This window comes from Oncorhynchus tshawytscha, linkage group LG02 (assembly GCF_018296145.1).
Source record: "Oncorhynchus tshawytscha isolate Ot180627B linkage group LG02, Otsh_v2.0, whole genome shotgun sequence".
In the NCBI taxonomy this organism is placed as follows: Eukaryota; Metazoa; Chordata; class Actinopteri; order Salmoniformes; family Salmonidae; genus Oncorhynchus; species Oncorhynchus tshawytscha.
Genome location: NC_056430.1, coordinates 7,849,319 through 7,867,975, shown reverse-complemented (window position 1 = coordinate 7,867,975; position 18,657 = coordinate 7,849,319). Strand labels below are relative to the sequence as shown.

General features: G+C 45.6%; 1 protein-coding gene and 1 long non-coding RNA gene across 3 annotated transcripts in view; both read left to right on the top strand.

Annotated features, from left to right (window-relative positions):
• Positions 1-5,198, top strand: part of LOC112263252 (acid-sensing ion channel 1) — a 426,839-nt gene extending 421,641 nt beyond the window's left edge. For both annotated transcript variants that reach the window (XM_042329911.1, XM_042329907.1), the window contains 3 exons: positions 724-803; positions 2,017-2,118; positions 3,862-5,198. In XM_042329911.1, coding sequence (XP_042185845.1) covers positions 724-803; positions 2,017-2,118; positions 3,862-3,957 — 278 coding nt within the window. In that variant the 3' untranslated portion in view covers positions 3,958-5,198. The remainder of the gene's footprint in view (positions 1-723; positions 804-2,016; positions 2,119-3,861) is intronic.
• Positions 5,199-15,709: 10,511 nt separating this feature from the next.
• On the top strand, positions 15,710-18,657 carry LOC121840693. Its single transcript, XR_006079824.1, has 3 exons — positions 15,710-15,790; positions 16,802-16,986; positions 18,619-18,657. It is a non-coding gene; the product is annotated as an uncharacterized LOC121840693 (long non-coding RNA).

Sequence of the window (18,657 nt, the reverse complement as noted above, 5' to 3'; positions counted from 1 at the left end):
AGGTGGGTCTCTCCATGTGTTGTCAGATGGTATTGGTGGTCAGGTGGGTCTCTCCGTGTGTTGTCAGGTGATATTGGTGGTCAGGTGGGTCTCTCCGTGTGTTTTCAGGTGATATTGGTGGTCAGATGGGTCTCTCCGTGTGTTTTCAGGTGATATTGGTGGTCAGATGGGTCTCTCCGTGTGTTTTCAGGTGATATTGGTGGTCAGATGGTTCTCTCCATGTGTTTTCAGGTGATAATGGTGGTCAGGTTGGTCTCTCCGTGTGTTTTCAGGTGATATTGGTGGTCAGGTTGGTCTCTCCATGTGTTTTCAGGTGATATTGGTGGTCAGGTTGGTCTCTCCGTGTGTTTTCAGGTGATATCGGTGGTCAGGTGGGTCTCTCCGTGTGTTTTCAGGTGATATTGGTGGTCAGATGGTTCTCTCCATGTGTTTTCAGGTGATATTGGTGGTCAGGTTGGTCTCTCCGTGTGTTTTCAGGTGATATTGGTGGTCAGGTGGGTCTCTCCATGTGTTGTCAGATGGTATTGGTGGTCAGGTGGGTCTCTCCGTGTGTTGTCAGGTGATATTGGTGGTCAGGTGGGTCTCTCCATGTGTTTTCAGGTGATATTGGTGGTCAGGTTGGTCTCTCCGTGTGTTTTCAGGTGATATCGGTGGTCAGGTGGGTCTCTCCGTGTGTTTTCAGGTGATATTGGTGGTCAGATGGGTCTCTCCATGTGTTTTCAGGTGATATCGGTGGTCAGATGGGTCTCTTCATAGGAGCCAGTATCCTCACCATCCTGGAGCTCTTTGACTACCTATATGAGGTGAGCCTTCATTCCGTCTAATGTTTCTTGTCAGATCTTTCTTCATTCTCGAATCCGGAATGTTCCCTGAAGACAAAATTAGTTCTTTGCCTAAGTCTTGTTTTTTTTGTTACATGCATCTAGGCTCCCTAGAGAAAGTTCCCCCCCAGATTATTGTAGACTCACTGTATATAAGTATCCTTCACATGATTTCCTCAGTGCAATATGTCTAGTGAGTGGTGGACAGCCACGGGCCTTACAACTAGCCAGCCACACGGAAACAATCCATTTCCACTAGCATAGCTGCATTCTCCAAAAATGCTAACCAAGTTATTCTGGATGTTGCTTCATAACCAGCAAACTGGTTTTAAAAACATTTTTGGCAGGACACAAAACCCTAGGAAAGTGGAAACTAAGTTATTCCCTATAAAACTACCTGTATCCCTTTAAAACTATCCAGCCAATGTAAAATGAGCAGATCATTCATTTCCAGGTGTCTGAAAAGCAGCTCATCTCTCGGGCACATGCACTGTTGCACCACTGTTGAATACATTACCATTTTAGACATATTTGATTTGGGATTCAGTTAGGATGCTTCTCTTCCTGTTGATTTGTATCAGAGTAACAACCTCCGTGTGTAGAATAGCTAGCTGCCTGTTCTGCAAGGATTTGTTTCCAGATTAGCTCTTTCTGTTTCCAGTTTGTTCATGTCCTCTTGATTAATTATATAAAACGTTTCAATTTAAAAAACAGTTTTCATTTTGAATAAACTGGGATCTGTAGCTCATCTTATTATTTTACACATTACTGGTAATCATGTATAAATGTGGACCATCAGTCTTCTTTGAATTATAGAACTTTCTCATTACAATAGTCATGACGAGAACTTGGGACTAAAATGTTCCGTTTACATTTTTGTTCAATGTTCTCTACCTATATAGTACTCTAAATAGCCCCTAATTCTTGTTGTTAAGTTCAAAAGAATACAAGATTGAATGCAGACACCATTCAAACCAATGAGGTTTCGGGAACTTTAAAGACAATTATCCCAGAATCCTGTTTTTTTGCAGATAGAACCGTAAAGTCCCATACTCTCGATTGGTCTCAATTTGAAATCTAGCATAGGATTTTTTAAAAGAAAACCATTTGCCAACAGACAGTTGGCTGCATTCCAAACGTGTGGTCCTCTGAGGCACTGCTTCAAAGACCAGCAACTATGTTTGCTTGTTTGCAGGTGATCAAGTACAAGCTGTGTCGATGCTCAAATAAGAAACACAAACACAACAACAACAATAACCGGGGAGCAGTGCTGAGTCTGGACGACGTCAAACGCCATGTCAGTAGGCTAAGTATTTTCAGTGTTGAGAGAGAGAGAGAGAGAGAGAGAGAGAAAGAGAAAGAGAGAGAGAGAGAGAGAGAGAGAGAGAGAGAGAGAGAGATTGCTTCTTAGAGTTCTTTGATAATCTTCTCCTTCATCCAGTCCAGCCTGTATGTCTCTGCATCTTATCATCTTTCTTCATTGCATCACTCTCTCTCTCTCTCCTCTTTCTTCCCTTCTTCCTGCCCCCAAAACATTGACCAAGTGGCCTCCCGGGTGGTGCAGCTGCAGTACAGCGCCAGTTGTGCCACCAGAGACCCTGGGTTCGCGCCCAGGCTCTGTCGTAAACGGCCACGACCAGGAGGTCTGTGGGGCGACGCACAATTGGCCTAGCGTCGTCTGGGTTAGGGAGGGCTTGGCTGGTAGGGATATCCTTGTTTCATCGTTCACCAGCGACTCCTGTGGCGGGCCAGGCGCAGTGCGCGCTAACCAAGGTCGCCAGGTGCACGGTGTTTCCTCCGGCACATTGGTGCGGCTGGCTTCCGGGTTGGAAGCGCGCTGTGTTAAGAAGCAGTGCGGCTTGGTTGGGTTGTGTATCGGAGGACGCATTGGGGAGAAAAAGGGGGGAAAATTACAAATTAAAAAATTAAAAAACATTGACCAAGTAGTGCACTATAAAATTAATAGGGTGATTTTGTAGACTATTTTCTCTTTGGTTTCATTCCCACTATGCTTCCTCCTCTCTCTCGCTCGCTCCTCTCTCCCCCTCTCTCTCTCCCTCCTCTCTCTTCCTCCTCTCTCTCGCTCGCTCCTCTCTCCCTCCTCTCGCCCCTCTCTCTCCCTCCTCTCTCTCCTCTCTCTCCCTCCTCTCTCCCCCTCCTCTCGCTCCTCTCTCTCCCCCTCTCTCTCTCCCTCCTCTCTCTCGCTCGCTCCTCTCTCCCCCTCTCTCTCTCCCTCCTCTCTCTCGCTCGCTCCTCTCTCCCCCTCTCTCTCTCCCTCCTCTCTCTCCCTCCTCTCTCTCTCTCGCTCCTCTCTCTCCCCCTCTCTCTCTCCCCCCTCTCTCTCCCTCCTCTCTCTCCCTCCTCTCTCTCCTCTCTCTCCTCCTCTCTCTCCTCTCTCTCCCCCTCTCTCTCCCTCTCTCTCCCTCTCTCTCCCCTCTCTCTCTCCCTCCTCTCTCTCCCTCCCCTCTCTCCTCTCTCCCTCCCCTCTCTCTCCCCCTCTCTCTCTCCCTCCTCTCTCTCCCTCCTCTCTCTCGCTCCTCTCTCCCTCCTCTCTCTCCTCTCTCTCCCCCTCTCGCTCCTCTCTCCCCCTCTCTCTCCCCCTCTCTCTCTCCCTCCTCTCTCTCCCTCCTCTCTCTTGCTCCTCTCTCCCTCCTCTCTCTCCTCTCTCTCCCCCTCTCGCTCCTCTCCCCCCTCTCTCCCTCAACCTCCTCCCTCTCTCCCTCCTCTCTCTCCCTCCTCTCTCCCTTCTCCTCTCCCTCCCTCCTCCCTCTCTCCCTCCTCTCTCTCCCCTCTCCCTCCTCTCTCCCTCTCTCCCTCCCTCAACTTTCTCCTCCCTCTCTCCCTCCTCTCCCCCCCCTATCTCTCCTCTCTCCCTCTCTCCCTCTCTCCCTCCCTCAACTTTCTTCTCCTCCCTCTCTCCCTCCTCTCTCCCCCCCTCCTCTCTCCCTCTCTCCCTCCCCTTTCTCCTCCCTCTCTCCTTCCTCTCTTCCCCCCTCTCTCTCCCTCCTCTCTCCCTCCTCTCTCTCCTCTCTTCACTCAGGCGCCCTGTGAGAACCTGCATACACCGGGTACGTATCCTGCCAACATGCTACCTCACCATCCAGCGCAGGGCAACGTCGAAGACTTCACGTGCTGAGCCAAGTACCTGAGCCAATCAGGGCAGGAGGAAGAAGGAGGAAGAATCTGGCAGTATGCAACCAAAGTCAACTATACAACAAGAATATCTGACGTGAACACTCTATATAAGGGATTGAAATGAAAAACTGATTGTCAATATGGAAACATTTCTTACTATCTGAGAGGAGGGGGAAAATATCAACAATGACAAGAAGTAGAGAAGATAAAGACTATTCCAAACATAAATATCTGTAAAAGTTTGTTCTGGAACATTTTGGGGAATTTGGAATCCTAGAAGTAAATCCTGAGTGTTCTATGTCTATGTTTGGAATAGAACCAGGAAGCAAAGACTCTACTCTTCAAGAACACACTGCAAATATGGTCCTCTCACTCTAAAACAGACAAATATGGGAAATGTAACCAACTACTGTACAGACACAACACTGTACAGACAACATCAACAGAGCCCCATGCCTTTACTGTATACGGTATCAGCAACATTCAGCTGTCACTGAGTATCCTATTAGGATAGTAGTATGGTTGGGATCAATTCCATTTAAATGTAGCCTTTTAACTTCCTGAATTGACCGAATTGAAATGCCATTGACCCCAACCCTGGTCAGTAGAGAAATGTAATGCTTCACTGAACTCCAGTGTAAATGTAGCAGTGTAAATGCTGCTCCTCAGATCCAGTGTTGCTGTATCTCATCTTGAATGTAGCTATGTCTACAATGGTTTAAATCAACTACAACCAAGGTGAGTGGTGAAAACATTCAGAGGGAGAGAATGGTAGAGAGATCTACCGTTTAGAGGAGAAAAAAAAACATATGGTAAACCTTTCAGGTTTTATCTTTTAAGCGCATGCCTGTATATCGTCCTCTGCATGTATTACATTTTGTATTTAGTTTAGTTTATTTATTTTATAATTATTGCCAAGTTTGCCTCAATGATACAAGTAAAGGAATATGATGCTCCCCTCATATTCATTAAGTGTGTGTGTGTGTGTGTGTGTGTGTGTGTGTGTGTGTGTGTGTGTGTGTGTGTGTGTGTGTGTGTGTGTGTGTGTGTGTGTGTGTGTGTGTGTGTGTGTGTGTGTGTGTGTGTGTGTGTGTGTGTGTGTGTGTGTGTGTTGGTTTGTGTGACCACCCTGGTTGGATCCACCAGCTAGCTGTACCTCATCCCATCAATATGCTTTTTTATTTTTTATTCATGTTGAATGTGTGCACTATCCCATAATCCCAAATCATGCCCTAGCAACTATGCCTGATCACTGTCACTTGTGATCACCTGGTCAGACAATTCCACCTGGTCACCTGATCACCTGATCACTTGGTCACCTGATCACTTGGTCACCTGATCACTTGGTCACCTGATCACTTGGTCACCTGATCACTTGGTCACCTGGCTTAATAGAGGTTTGACATTGGTACAGCTATCCAATCCTCTGTTCAACACAATGGGAGTAGTGATAGGGGCTACAGGTAGATATATGGATTTAGATCAATAATCAACTAAATAACAATCATCATAACAACAACAGATTATTATTATTATATTCATATTTTGAATTAAAAATAATGAGTTATCAGATGTGATCGGCCAATTCATGTACCATATTCCTGACATAAAGTAGGGGTGTGTGGGTAGTTTGACATAGGGGTGTGTGGGTAGTTTGACATAGTTTGAGTTTGACATAGGGGTGTGTGGGTAGTTTGACATAGGGGTGTGTGGGTAGTTTGACATAGGGGGGTGTGTGGGTAGTTTGACAAGGGGTGTGGGGGTGTGTGGGTAATTTGACTGACATAGGGGTGTGTGGGTAGTTTGATATAGGGGTGTGTGGGTAGTTTGACTGACATAGGGGTGTGTGGGTAGTTTGACATAGGGGTGTGTGGGTAGTTTGACATAGGGGTGTGGGGTAGTTTGACATAGGGGTGTGGGGTAGTTTGACATAGGGGTGTGTGGGTAGTTTGACTGACATAGGGGTGTGTGGGTAGTTTGACATAGGGGTGTGTGGGTAGTTTGACTGACATAGGGGTGTGTGGGTAGTTTGACATAGGGGTGTGTGGGTAGTTTGACATAGGGGTGTGTGGTAGTGTGACTGACATGACATGTGGGGTGTGTGGGTAGTTTGACATAGGGGTGTGTGGGGGGTGTGGGGTGGGTAGTTTGACATAGGGGTGTGTGGGTAGTTTGACTGATATAGGGGTGTGTGGGTAGTTTGACATAGGGGTGTGTGGGTAGTTTGATATAGGGGTGTGTGGGTAGTTTGACACAGGGGTGTGTGGGTGACTGACATAGGGGTGTGTGGGTAGTTTGACATAGGGGTGTGTGGGTAGTTTGACATAGGGGTGTGGGGTAGTTTGACATAGGGGTGTGTGGGTAGTTTGACATAGGGGTGTGTGGGTAGTTTGACATTGGGGTGTGTGGGTAGTTTAACTGACATAGGGGTGTGTGGGTAGTTTGACATAGGGGTGTGTGGGTAGTTTGACTGACATAGGGGTGTGTGGGTAGTTTGACATAGGGGTGTGTGGGTAGTTTGACATAGGGGTGTGTGGGTAGTTGACTGACATAGGGGGTGTGTGGGTAGTTTGACATAGGGGTGTGTGGTAGTGTGACTGACATAGGGGTGTGTGGGTAGTTTGACATAGGGGTGTGAGGGTAGTTTGACATAGGGGTGTGTGGGTAGTTTGACTGACATAGGGGTGTGTGGGTAGTTTGACATAGGGGTGTGGGGTAGTTTGACATAGGGGTGTGGGTAGTTTGTAGTTTGACATAGGGGTGTGTGGGTAGTTTGTTTGATTGGGGTGTGTGGGTAGTTTGTAGTTTAACTGACATAGGGGTGTGTGGGTAGTTTGACATAGGGGTGTGTGGGTAGTTTGACTGACATAGGGGTGTGTGGGTAGTTTGACATAGGGGTGTGTGGGTAGTTTGACATAGGGGTGTGTGGGTAGTTTTTTGACTGACATAGGGGTGTGTGGGTAGTTTGACATAGGGGTGTGTGGGTAGTTTGACATAGTTTGAGGTGTGTGGGTAGTTTGACATAGGGGTGTGTGGGTAGTTTGACATAGGGGTGTGTGGGTAGTTTGACATAGGGGTGTGTGGGTAGTTTGACATAGGGGTGTGTGGGGTTTGTGTGGGTAGTTTGACATAGGGGTGTGTGGGTAGTTTGACTGACATAGGGGTGTGTGGGTAGTTTGACTGACAAGGGGTGTGTGGGTAGTTTGACATAGGGGTGTGTGGGTAGTTTGACATAGGGGTGTGTGGGTAGTTTGACATAGGGGTGTGTGGGTAGTTTGTAGGGGTGTGGGTAGTTTGACTGACATAGGGGTGTGTGGGTAGTTTGACATAGGGGTGTGAGGGTAGTTTGACTGACATAGGGGTGTGTGGGTAGTTTGACATAGGGGTGTGTGGGTAGTTTGACATAGGGGTGTGGGGTAGTTTGACATAGGGGTGTGGGGTAGTTTGACATAGGGTGTGTGGGTAGGGTGTGTGGGTAGTTTGACTGACATAGGGGTGTGTGGGTAGTTTGACATAGGGGTGTGGGTAGGGTAGTTTGACTGACATAGGGGTGTGTGGGTAGTTTGACATAGGGGTGGGTGTGTAGGGGTGTGTGGGTAGTTTGTTTGTGTGGGTAGTTTGACATAGGGGTGTGTGGGTAGTTTGACATAGGGGTGTGTGGGTAGTTTGACATAGGGGTGTGTGGGTAGTTTGACATAGGGGTGTGTGGGTAGTTTGACATAGGGGTGTGTGGGTAGTTTGACTGACATAGGGGTGTGTGGGTAGTTTGACATAGGGGTGTGTGGGTAGTTTGACATAGGGGTGTGGGGTAGTTTGACATAGGGGTGTGGGGTAGTTTGACATAGGGGTGTGTGGGTAGTTTGATTGACATAGGGGTGTGTGGGTAGTTTGACATAGGGGTGTGTGGGTAGTTTGACTGACATAGGGGTGTGTGGGTAGTTTGACATAGGGGTGTGTGGGTAGTTTGACATAGGGGTGTGTGGGGGTGTGTGGGTAGTTTGACTGACATAGGGTGACATAGGGGTGTGGGTAGTTTGACATATAGGGGTGTGTGGGTAGTTTGACATAGGGGTGTGTGGGTAGTTTGACATAGGGGTGTGTGGGTAGTTTGACTGATATAGGGGGTGGGTAGTTTGTGTGGGTAGTTTGACATAGGGGTGTGTGGGTAGTTTGACATAGGGGTGTGTGGGTAGTTTGACATAGGGGTGTGTGGGTAGTTTGACATAGGGGTGTGTGGGTAGTTTGACATAGGGGTGTGTGGGTAGTTTGTGTGGGTAGTTTGACATAGGGGTGTGTGGGTAGTTTGACATAGGGGTGTGTGGGTAGTTTGACATAGGGGTGTGTGGGTAGTTTGACATAGGGGTGTGTGGGTAGTTTGACATGTGGGGTGTGACTGACATAGGGGGTGTGGGTAGTTTGACATAGGGGTGTGTGGGTAGTTTGACATAGGGGTGTGTGGGTAGTTTGACATAGGGGTGTGTGGGTAGTTTGACATAGGGGTGTGTGGGTAGTTTGACATTGGGGTGTGTGGGTAGTTTGACACTGACATAGGGGTGTGTGGGTAGTTTGACATAGGGGTGTGTGGGTAGTTTGACTGACATAGGGGTGTGTGGGTAGTTTGACATAGGGGTGTGTGGGTAGTTTTTGTGGGTAGTTTGACTGACATAGGGGGGTGTGTGGGTAGTTTGACATGACATAGTAGTTTGACATAGGGGTGTGTGGGTAGTTTGACATAGGGGTGTGTGGGTAGTTTGACATAGGGTGTGTGGGTAGTTTGACAAGGGTAGGGTGTGTGGGTAGTTTGAGTTTGACATAGGGGGGTGTGTGGGTAGTTTGACATAGGGGTGTGTGGGTAGTTTGACATAGGGGTGTGTGGGTAGTTTGACATAGGGGTGTGTGGGTAGTTTGACATAGGGGTGTGTGGGTAGTTTGACATAGGGGTGTGTGGGTAGTTTGACTGACATAGGGGTGTGTGGTAGTTTGACTGACAAAGTTTGGGTGTGTGGGTAGTTTGACATAGGGGTGTGAGGGTAGTTTGACATAGGGGGGTGGGTGTGGGTAGTTTAAGTTTGACATAGGGGTGTGTGGGTAGTTTGACATAGGGGTGTGAGGGTAGTTTGACTGACATGTGGGGTGTGTGGGTAGTTTGACTGACATAGGGGTGTGTGGGTAGTTTGACATAGGGGTGTGTGGGTAGTTTGACATAGGGGTGTGTGGGTAGTTTGACATAGGGGTGTGTGGGTGACATAGTTTGACTGACATAGGGGTGTGGGGTGTGTGGTAGGGTGACTGACAAAGGGGTGTGTGGGTAGTTTGACATAGGGGGGGGTGTGGGTAGTTTGACATAGGGGTGTGAGTAGGTAGTTTGACTGACATAGGGGTGTGTGGGTAGTTTGACTGACATAGGGTGTGGGTAGTTTGACATAGGGGTGTGTGGGTAGTTTGACATAGGGGTGTGTGGGTAGTTTGACATAGGGGTGTGAGGGTAGTTTAGGGGGGTTGTAGGGGTGTGGGTAGTTTGACATAGGGGTGAGGGTAGTTTGACATAGGGGGGTGGGTAGTTTGACATAGGGGTGTGTGGGTAGTTTGACTGACATAGGGGTGTGTGGGTAGTTTGACATAGGGGTGTGTGGGTAGTTTGACACAGGGGTGTGTGGGTAGTTTGACATAGGGGTGTGTGGGTAGTTTGACATAGGGGTGTGGGTAGTTTGACATAGGGGTGTGTGGGTAGTTTGACATAGGGGTGTGTGGGTAGTTTGACATAGGGGTGTGAGGGTAGTTTGACTGACATAGGGGTGGGTGTTTGTGGGTAGTTTGACATAGGGGGGTAGTTTGTAGGGGGTAGTTTGACATAGGGGTGTGGGGTAGTTTGACATAGGGGTGTGAGGGTAGTTTGACATAGGGGTGTGTGGGTAGTTTGACATAGGGGTGTGTGGGTAGTTTGACTGACATAGGGGTGTGTGGGTAGTTTGACATAGGGGTGTGTGGGTAGTTTGACATAGGGGTGTGTGGGTAGTTTGACATAGGGGTGTGTGGGTAGTTTGACATAGGGGTGTGTGGGTAGTTTTGACATAGGGGTGTGTAGGGGGTAGTTTGACATAGGGGTGTGGGTAGTTTGACATAGGGGTGTGTGGGTAGTTTGACATAGGGGTGTGTGGGTAGTTTGACATAGGGGTGTGTGGGTAGTTTGACATAGGGGTGTGTGGGTAGTTTGACATAGGGGTGTGTGGGTAGTTTGACATAGGGGTGTGGTAGTTTGACATAGGGTAGTTTGACATAGGGGTGTGGGTAGTTTGACATAGGGGTGTGTGGGTAGTTTGACATAGGGGTGTGTGGGTAGTTTGACATAGGGGTGTGGGTAGTTTGACATAGGGGTGTGGGTAGTTTGACATAGGGGTGGTGGGTAGTTTGACATAGGGGTGTGTGGGTAGTTTGACATAGGGGTGTTGGGTAGTTTGACATAGGGGTGTGTGGGTAGTTTGACATAGGGGTGTGTGGGTAGTTTGACATAGGGGTGTGAGGGTAGTTTTGACATAGGGGTGTGTGGGTAGTTTGACATGGGGGTGTGTGGGTAGTTTGACATAGGGGTGTGGGGTGTGACACAGGGGTGTGTGGGTAGTTTGACATAGGGGTGTGTGGGTAGTTTGACATAGGGGTGTGTAGGGGGGTAGTTTGACATAGGGGGGGTGTGTGGGTAGTTTGACATAGGGGTGTGTGGGTAGTTTGACATAGGGGGGTGTAGTTTGACATAGGGGTGTAGTTTGACATAGGGGTGTGTGGGTAGTTTGACAAAGGGGTGTGTGGGTAGTTTAACTGACATAGGGGTGTGTGGGTAGTTTGACATAGGGGTGTGTGGGTAGTTTGACATAGGGGTGTGAGGGTAGTTTGACATGGGGGTGTGTGGGTAGTTTGACTTACATAGGGGGGTGGGTAGTTTGACATAGGGGTGTGTGGGTAGTTTGACATAGGGGTGTGTGGGGGAGTTGAGAAATCTATTCATTTCAGTCTTGTAATTCTGTGAGGGTTTTGAAATGTTCTGTAACTGTGTTCTAGTTGTTCTATCAAAGCACAATTACACCGAAATGTAGAGGTGGTGATGTAAAATAAAAAGGAGATGAATTCTTATGGATATTCTCATATTACCAATCTCATTATTATTACTGTATAGACTTTTTAGCTTTTGTTTTCTTTACTACAGAATAGAGTTACAAAATTTGCAGTAAATTTCCCCAAAATGTCCAGGTGTTTTCAGAAATCCCAGTTGGAAGATTCCCGGTATCAGGAGGGATCTTCCTGTTGGGAACCCGCCGACTGGGGATCTTCAGAAGACCTGGGAATTTCAAACCCGACTACAGAAACATTTGATAGACTGTTCTATTTATCTAATAAAACATATTATAATAAAATTCAAAATATCATTTTTAACATTTCTTATTTTAATGGAGGTCTCATTTCTCGTGTTTTCTGACTTGTTATGGAAATTATGTTTTCAATATAAGCAGAGGAAGGTTATAGTGTGCTTGCATCCGTGCATGTGTGAATGCATAAAACACCTTGCCAAAGCACATTTGATTGAATCAGACCCATTCTTGAATTGATTTCAACTTTTAGTTGCCCCTTAACTGATTTCAATATGCAACCATTTGTGTAGCTAAAGCATTTGACTTCATTAACTATGTTCATCGCATTCTCCACCCTATCTGCAATTACTCAGCCCTCCAATTCCATTCAATCTACATTAGACAGAGAGGGAGTCGTTTATACTGAACAAAAATATAAAAACAACATGCAACAATTTCAACTATTTTACTGAGTTACATTTCATATAAGGAAATTAATTAATTAGGCCCTAAATCTCTGGATTTCACATGACTGGGCAGGGGTGCTGTCATGGGTGGGCCTTGGAGGGCATAGGTCCACCCACTGGGGAGCCAGGCCCAACCAATCAGAATTAGTTTTTCCTCATGAAAAAGGCTTCATTACAGACAGAAATACTCCTCAGTTTCATCCGCTGTCCGGGTAGCTGGTCTCAGACGATCCAGCAGGTGAATAAGCTATGATATGGAGGTCCTGGGCTGGCGTGGTTACACGTGATCTGCGATTGTGAGTCCGGTTGGATGTACTGCCAAATTATCTAAAACGACATTGGAGGCGGCTTAGAAATGAACATTAAATTATCTGGCAAAAGCTCTGGTGGACATTTCTGCGCTCAACATGCCAATTGCACGCTCCCTCAACACTTGAGACATCTGTAGCATTGTGTTGTGTGACAAAACTCCACATTTTAGAGTATCCTTTTATTGTTCCCAGCACAAGGTGCACCTTTGTAATGATTGTGCTGTTTAATCAGCTTCTTGATATGCCATACCTGTCAGGTGGATGGATTATCTTGGCAAAGGAGAAATGCTCACAAACAGGGATGTATACAAATTTGTGCACAAAATTTGAGAGAAATAAGCTTTTTTTTGTGCGTATGGAACATTTCTGAGATCTTTTACTTGCTTATGAAATATGGGACCAACACACTACATGTTGCGATTATAGTATTTCACCCAGCCCTTCAATCTGCATTAGACAGAGAGGGAGTCACCTATTACCCCCTCCAGTTCCATTAGACAGAGAGGGAGTCACCTATTACCCCCTCCAGTTCCATTAGACAGAGAGGGAGTCACCTATTACCCCCTCCAGTTACATTAGACAGAGAGGGAGTCACCTATTACCCCCTCCAGTTACATTAGACAGAGAGGGAGTCACCTATTACCCCTCCAGTTACATTAGACAGAGAGGGAGTCACCTATTACCCCTCCAGTTACATTAGACAGAGAGGGAGTCACCTATTACCCCCTCCAGTTACATTAGACAGAGAGGGAGTCACCTATTACCCCCCCAGTTACCAGTTACATTAGACAGAGAGGGAGTCACCTATTACCCCCTCCAGTTACATTAGACAGAGAGGGAGTCACCTATTACCCCCTCCAGTTACATTAGACAGAGAGGGAGTCACCTATTACCCCCTCCAGTTACATTAGACAGAGAGGGAGTCACCTATTACCCCTCCAGTTACATTAGACAGAGAGGGAGTCACCTATTACCCCCTCCAGTTACATTAGACAGAGAGGGAGTCACCTATTACCCCCTCCAGTTACATTAGACAGAGAGGGAGTCACCTATTACCCCCTCCAGTTACATTAGACAGAGAGGGAGTCACCTATTACCCCCTCCAGTTCCATTAGACAGAGAGGGAGTCACCTATTACCCCCTCCAGTTACATTAGACCGAGAGGGAGTCACCTATTACCCCCTCCAGTAGTTGCAAACCATTTTAGTAGTTGCACACCATTTCAGTAGTTGAAAACCATTTCAGTAGTTGAAAACCATTTCAGTAGTTGAAAACCATTTCAGTAGTTGAAAACCATTTCAGTAGTTGCAAACCATTTCAGTAGTTGAAAACCATTTCAGTAGTTGCAAACCATTTCAGTAGTTGAAAACCATTTCAGTAGTTGCAAACCATTTCAGTAGTTGCAAACCATTTCAGTAGTTGCAAACCATTTCAGTAGTTGCAAACCATTTCAGTAGTTGCAAACCATTTCAGTAGTTGCACACCGGTGCAATAGTGACACAAGACAGCTTTGGTATTTTGAGGGGTGTTACATTCCCCAGCAAGAAAACTGAAAATGTCACTCAACTAACAGAGTCACTGACAACAACCAAAACTAAACAGGTGTGGTTTTAGGAGGGCTTCTGAAAGACACTCATGGGGGTGTCCACTGAAAGTTGACTAGTAACAACATCTGGGTCCTAAACAAACTCCACCATGAGACCCACTAAATGTGCCCAAGCACAGGCAAACAATACACACACAAAAAAACACACCAAACCTAAAGAAAATAAACAAATAAAACATTTTACAAAACAAAAACAGGAAGACCAGACAAAGGACTGTTTTCTCGAAATCAAATAGGGAGCACCAACTAAATGTGTTGACCCTCCACATCTCTCAAGACAGCTGGAACACTGGGCCAGCCACTCTTAAATAGCACCTTGGCCAGGACAGGTCAAATACCTTCCCACTTACGAGATGGACAAGCCAGCACAAGTGTAACACATGCTGGCTAACGAGGTGACAGCAATCGGTGCGCCCTATGTGCTAACATGCTATATGTGCTAACGTGCTATATATGCTAACGTGCTATATGTGCTAACGTGCTATATGTGCTAACGTGCTATACGTGCTAACGTGCTATATGTGCTAACGTGCTATATGTGCTAACGTGCTATACGTGCTAACGTGCTATATGTGCTGAAAGTCCAACCTCAAAACATAAGTGGGAAAACAAAAACCCGTAACAGGGGTATTTCAGTGTAGTTGCACACCACAACATTGCTATTTGAGGGGGGTTAGTATATTGGCACACCACAACATTGGTATTTGAGGGGGTAGTATATTGACACACCACAACATTGGTATTTGAGGGGGTTAGTATATTGACACACCACAACATTGATATTTGAGGGGGATTTTTGTATATTGACACACAACAACATTGTTATTTGAGGGGGTAGTATATTGGCACACCACAACATTGTTATTTGAGGGGGGTTAGTATATTGGCACACCACAACATTGGTATTTGAGGGGGGTTTAGTATATTGGCACACCACAACATTGGTATTTGAGGGGGGTTAGTATATTGGCACACCACAACATTGTTATTTGAGGGGGGTTAGTATATTGGTACACCACAACATTAGTTAAACCAATGGCGCCGACATACATGACAGCTCTGCTTCTAGCTCCTCAGAAACTTTGCAGTATTTTGTTTTTTACAGCCAGAAGTAACTTTTGGATATCAGAGCGACGGTAACTCACCAGCATTGCGACCAGGAATAGGACTTTCCTGAATTGGATCCTTTGTTCGTACCCCCCAGGGCAATTGAACGTATCCCAGAGGCTAATCCAAGTATTCAAAGTGGACTTCTAGTCCGACTCAGGAGGCGTGACCTCCATCCATCGCTTCCGAGTATATTATTCGCTAATGTTCAGTCTCTGGAGAATAAAGTAGACGAGCTCAGGGCGAGGATCTCCTTCCAGAGAGACAACAAGGACCGTAACATACTCTTTTTTACGGAATCATGGCTCTCTCCGTGATATACTGTCTCTGTCTATACAGCCTGCTGGGTTCTCAGTACATCGCTCAGACAGGAATAAAGAACTCTCTGGATGTACGGTCCCCATCCATACAGCCAGCTGGGTTCTCAGTACATCGCTCAGACAGGAATAAAGAACTCTCTGTGAAGAAGAAAGGCAGTGGTGTATGTTTCATGATTAACTACTCATGGTGTGATTGTGATAACGTACAGGAAGTCAAGTCCTTTTGTTCAACTGACCTAGAATAGCTCACAATCAAATGCCAACCGTTTTACCTCTCAAGACAATTATCTTCGGTTATAGTCACAGCCGTGTATATTCCCCCTCAAGCTGATACCACAACGGCCTTCAAGGAACTACGCTGGACTTTGTGCAAACTGAACACCACATATTTTTAGGCCGCATTTATTGTAGCTGGGGATTTTAACAAAGCAAACTTGAGGAAAACGCTACAAAAGTTATATCAATACATTGACAGAGGTACTCAAGCTGCTAAAATACTCAACCACTGTTACTCCCCCTTCGGGGATGCCTAAAAGGCAAAACCCTGCCCTCCCTTCGGGAAATCAGATCACAACTCCTTTTTGCTCTTCCCTTCCTATATGCAGAAACTCAAACAGGAAGTACTGTGACAGAAATGCTTGTACGAACTCGAACCCAGGCACAGAGAAACACAGCAAGCAGAGGTAGGAATAAATCCAGAACTTTTACTTAGAGTCTTAAAAGAAAGTAGTCTGTTATAGTTTGTTATAGTCTGTTATAGACTGCTATAGCCTGCTATAGTCTGCTATGGTCCGTTATAATCTGCTATAGTCTGATATAGTCTGATATAGACTGCTATAGTCTGCTATAGTCTGTTATAGTCTGTTATAGTCTATTATAGACTGCTATAGTCTGCTATAGTCTGTTATATTTTGCTATACTCTGCTACTGTCTGTTTTAGTCTGTTATAATCTGGTATAATCTGTTATACTCTGTTATAGTCTGTTATAGTCTGTTATGGTCTGTTATAGTCTGTTATAGTCTGTTATAATCTGTTATAGTCTGTTATAGTCTGTTATAGTCTGTTATAGTCTGTTATAGTCTGTTATAATCTGTTATAGTCTGTTATAGTCTGTTATTATCTGTTGTAGTCTATTATAGACTGCTATAGTCTGCTATAGACTGCTATGGTCTGATATAGACTGCTATAGTCTGTTGTAGTCTGCTATAGTCAGCCCTGCACTATAACTCACAGAGGTAGTTCAAGTGTGACTGATTATTATTTGAGCAATTACTCCGGATGGAACCACCAAGGTATGACAATACTGAATATGATATATATACCACAGCCCATCATTCATTAGGTTCCTGTAACACACACACACACACACACACACACACACACACAAACAAACACATGTACAGGGCTTCCTTCAACCAAGCTAAGGCTCCAATATAATTACTTAGGGAAATGTCCTTTCTCAGTTATTTTTAACCTCGCAACATGAATTTGTTTTCCCCCTATTACATTAGCCAAGCAAATAGATAGAGTAAAGGATAAATTATGATGTTATGAGTTTTCTGCTGGCGTCTGTGTCTTTGTCTAAACGCTTGTCTGCTTCTCAGAAGACTGGGGGGGTGTGAGGAGAGGAGGGGAGTTTCCCAAATGGCATCCTATTCCCTATTAATTAAGTGCACTACTTTTGCCCATGAAGCCCATGGGGCTCATTTTGGAAGCAGAAGAGGAGATGCTGCCAACAACCAAAACTCAGTGGGTGCCCTGTGTTGCATTCTGATGAAGCACTGCCTCTTCTTCATCACTTCGGCTGTTTCATTCCAAGATGTTCCCCCCTCTACTTCTACCCTCGTTCCCTTCCTTTAGTGGATCTGAGACAACTGGGTAAGTGGAACTAAGCAATAGCTCCGCCTAGTTTCTTACTATAATAGCTCCGCCTAGTTTCTTACTATAATAGCTCCGCCTAGTTTCTTACTCTAATAGCTCCGCCTAGTTTCCTACCACAATAGCTCCGCCTAGTTTCTTACTATAATAGCTCCGCCTAGTTTCTTACTATAATAGCTCCGCCTAGTTTCCTACCACAATAGCTCCGCCTAGTTTCCTACCACACTAGCTCCACCTAGTTTCCTACCACAATAGCTCCACCTAGTTTCTTACTATAATAGCTCCGCCTAGTTTCTTACTATAATAGCTCCACCTAGTTTCCTACCACAATAGCTCCGCCTAGTTTCTTACTATAATAGCTCCACCTAGTTTCTTACTATAATAGCTCCACCTAGTTTCTTACTATAATAGCTCCACCTAGTGTCCTACCACAATAGCTCCACCTAGTCTCTTACTATAATAGCTCCACCTAGTTTCTTACTATAATAGCTCCACCTAGTTTCTTACTATAATAGCTCCACCTAGTTTCTTACTATAATAGCTCCACCTAGTTTCCTACCACAATAGCTCCACCTAGTTTCTTACTATAATAGCTCCACCTAGTTTCCTACCACAATAGCTCCACCTAGTTTCTTACTATAATAGCTCCACCTAGTTTCCTACCACAATAGCTCCACCTAGTTTCTTACTATAATAGCTCCACCTAGTTTCTTACTATAATAGCTCCACCTAGTTTCTTACTATAATAGCTCCAATTAGTTTCCTACCATAATAGCTCCAACTAGTTTCCTACCATATTAATCTCACTATCACACCCTGATCTGTTTCACCTGTCCTTCTTATTGTCTCCACCCCCCTCCAGGTGTCACTCGTTATCCCTGGTGTATATATCCCTGTGTTTCCTGTCTCTCTGTACCAGTGTATATATCCCTGTCTCTCTGTACCAGTGTATATATCCCTGTGTTTCCTGTCTCCCTGTGCCAGTGTATATATCCCTGTCTCTCTGTACCAGTGTATATATCCCTGTCTCTCTGTACCAGTGTATATATCCCTGTCTCTCTGTACCAGTGTATATATCCCTGTGTTTCCTGTCTCCCTGTGCCAGTGTATATATCCCTGTCTCTCTGTACCAGTGTATATATCCCTGTCTCTCTGTACCAGTGTATATATCCCTGTCTCTCTGTACCAGTGTATATATCCCTGTGTTTCCTGTCTCTCTGTACCAGTGTATATATCCCTGTGTTTCCTGTCTCTCTGTACCAGTGTATATATCCCTGTGTTTCCTGTCTCTCTGTACCAGTGTATATATCCCTGTGTTTCCTGTCTCTCTGTACCAGTGTATATATCCCTGTGTTTCCTGTCTCTCTGTACCAGTGTATATATCCCTGTGTTTCCTGTCTCTCTGTACCAGTGTATATATCCCTGTGTTTCCTGTCTCTCTGTACCAGTGTATATATCCCTGTGTTTCCTGTCTCTCTGTACCAGTGTATATATCCCTGTGTTTCCTGTCTCTCTGTACCAGTGTATATATCCCTGTGTTTCCTGTCTCTCTGTACCAGTTCGTCTTGTATGATCCAAGTCAACCAGCGTGTTTTTCCCCATGCTCCTGACTTTTCTATTTTCTTTTATTAGTTCTCCCGGTTCTTGACCCTTGCCTGTTTTCTGGACTCT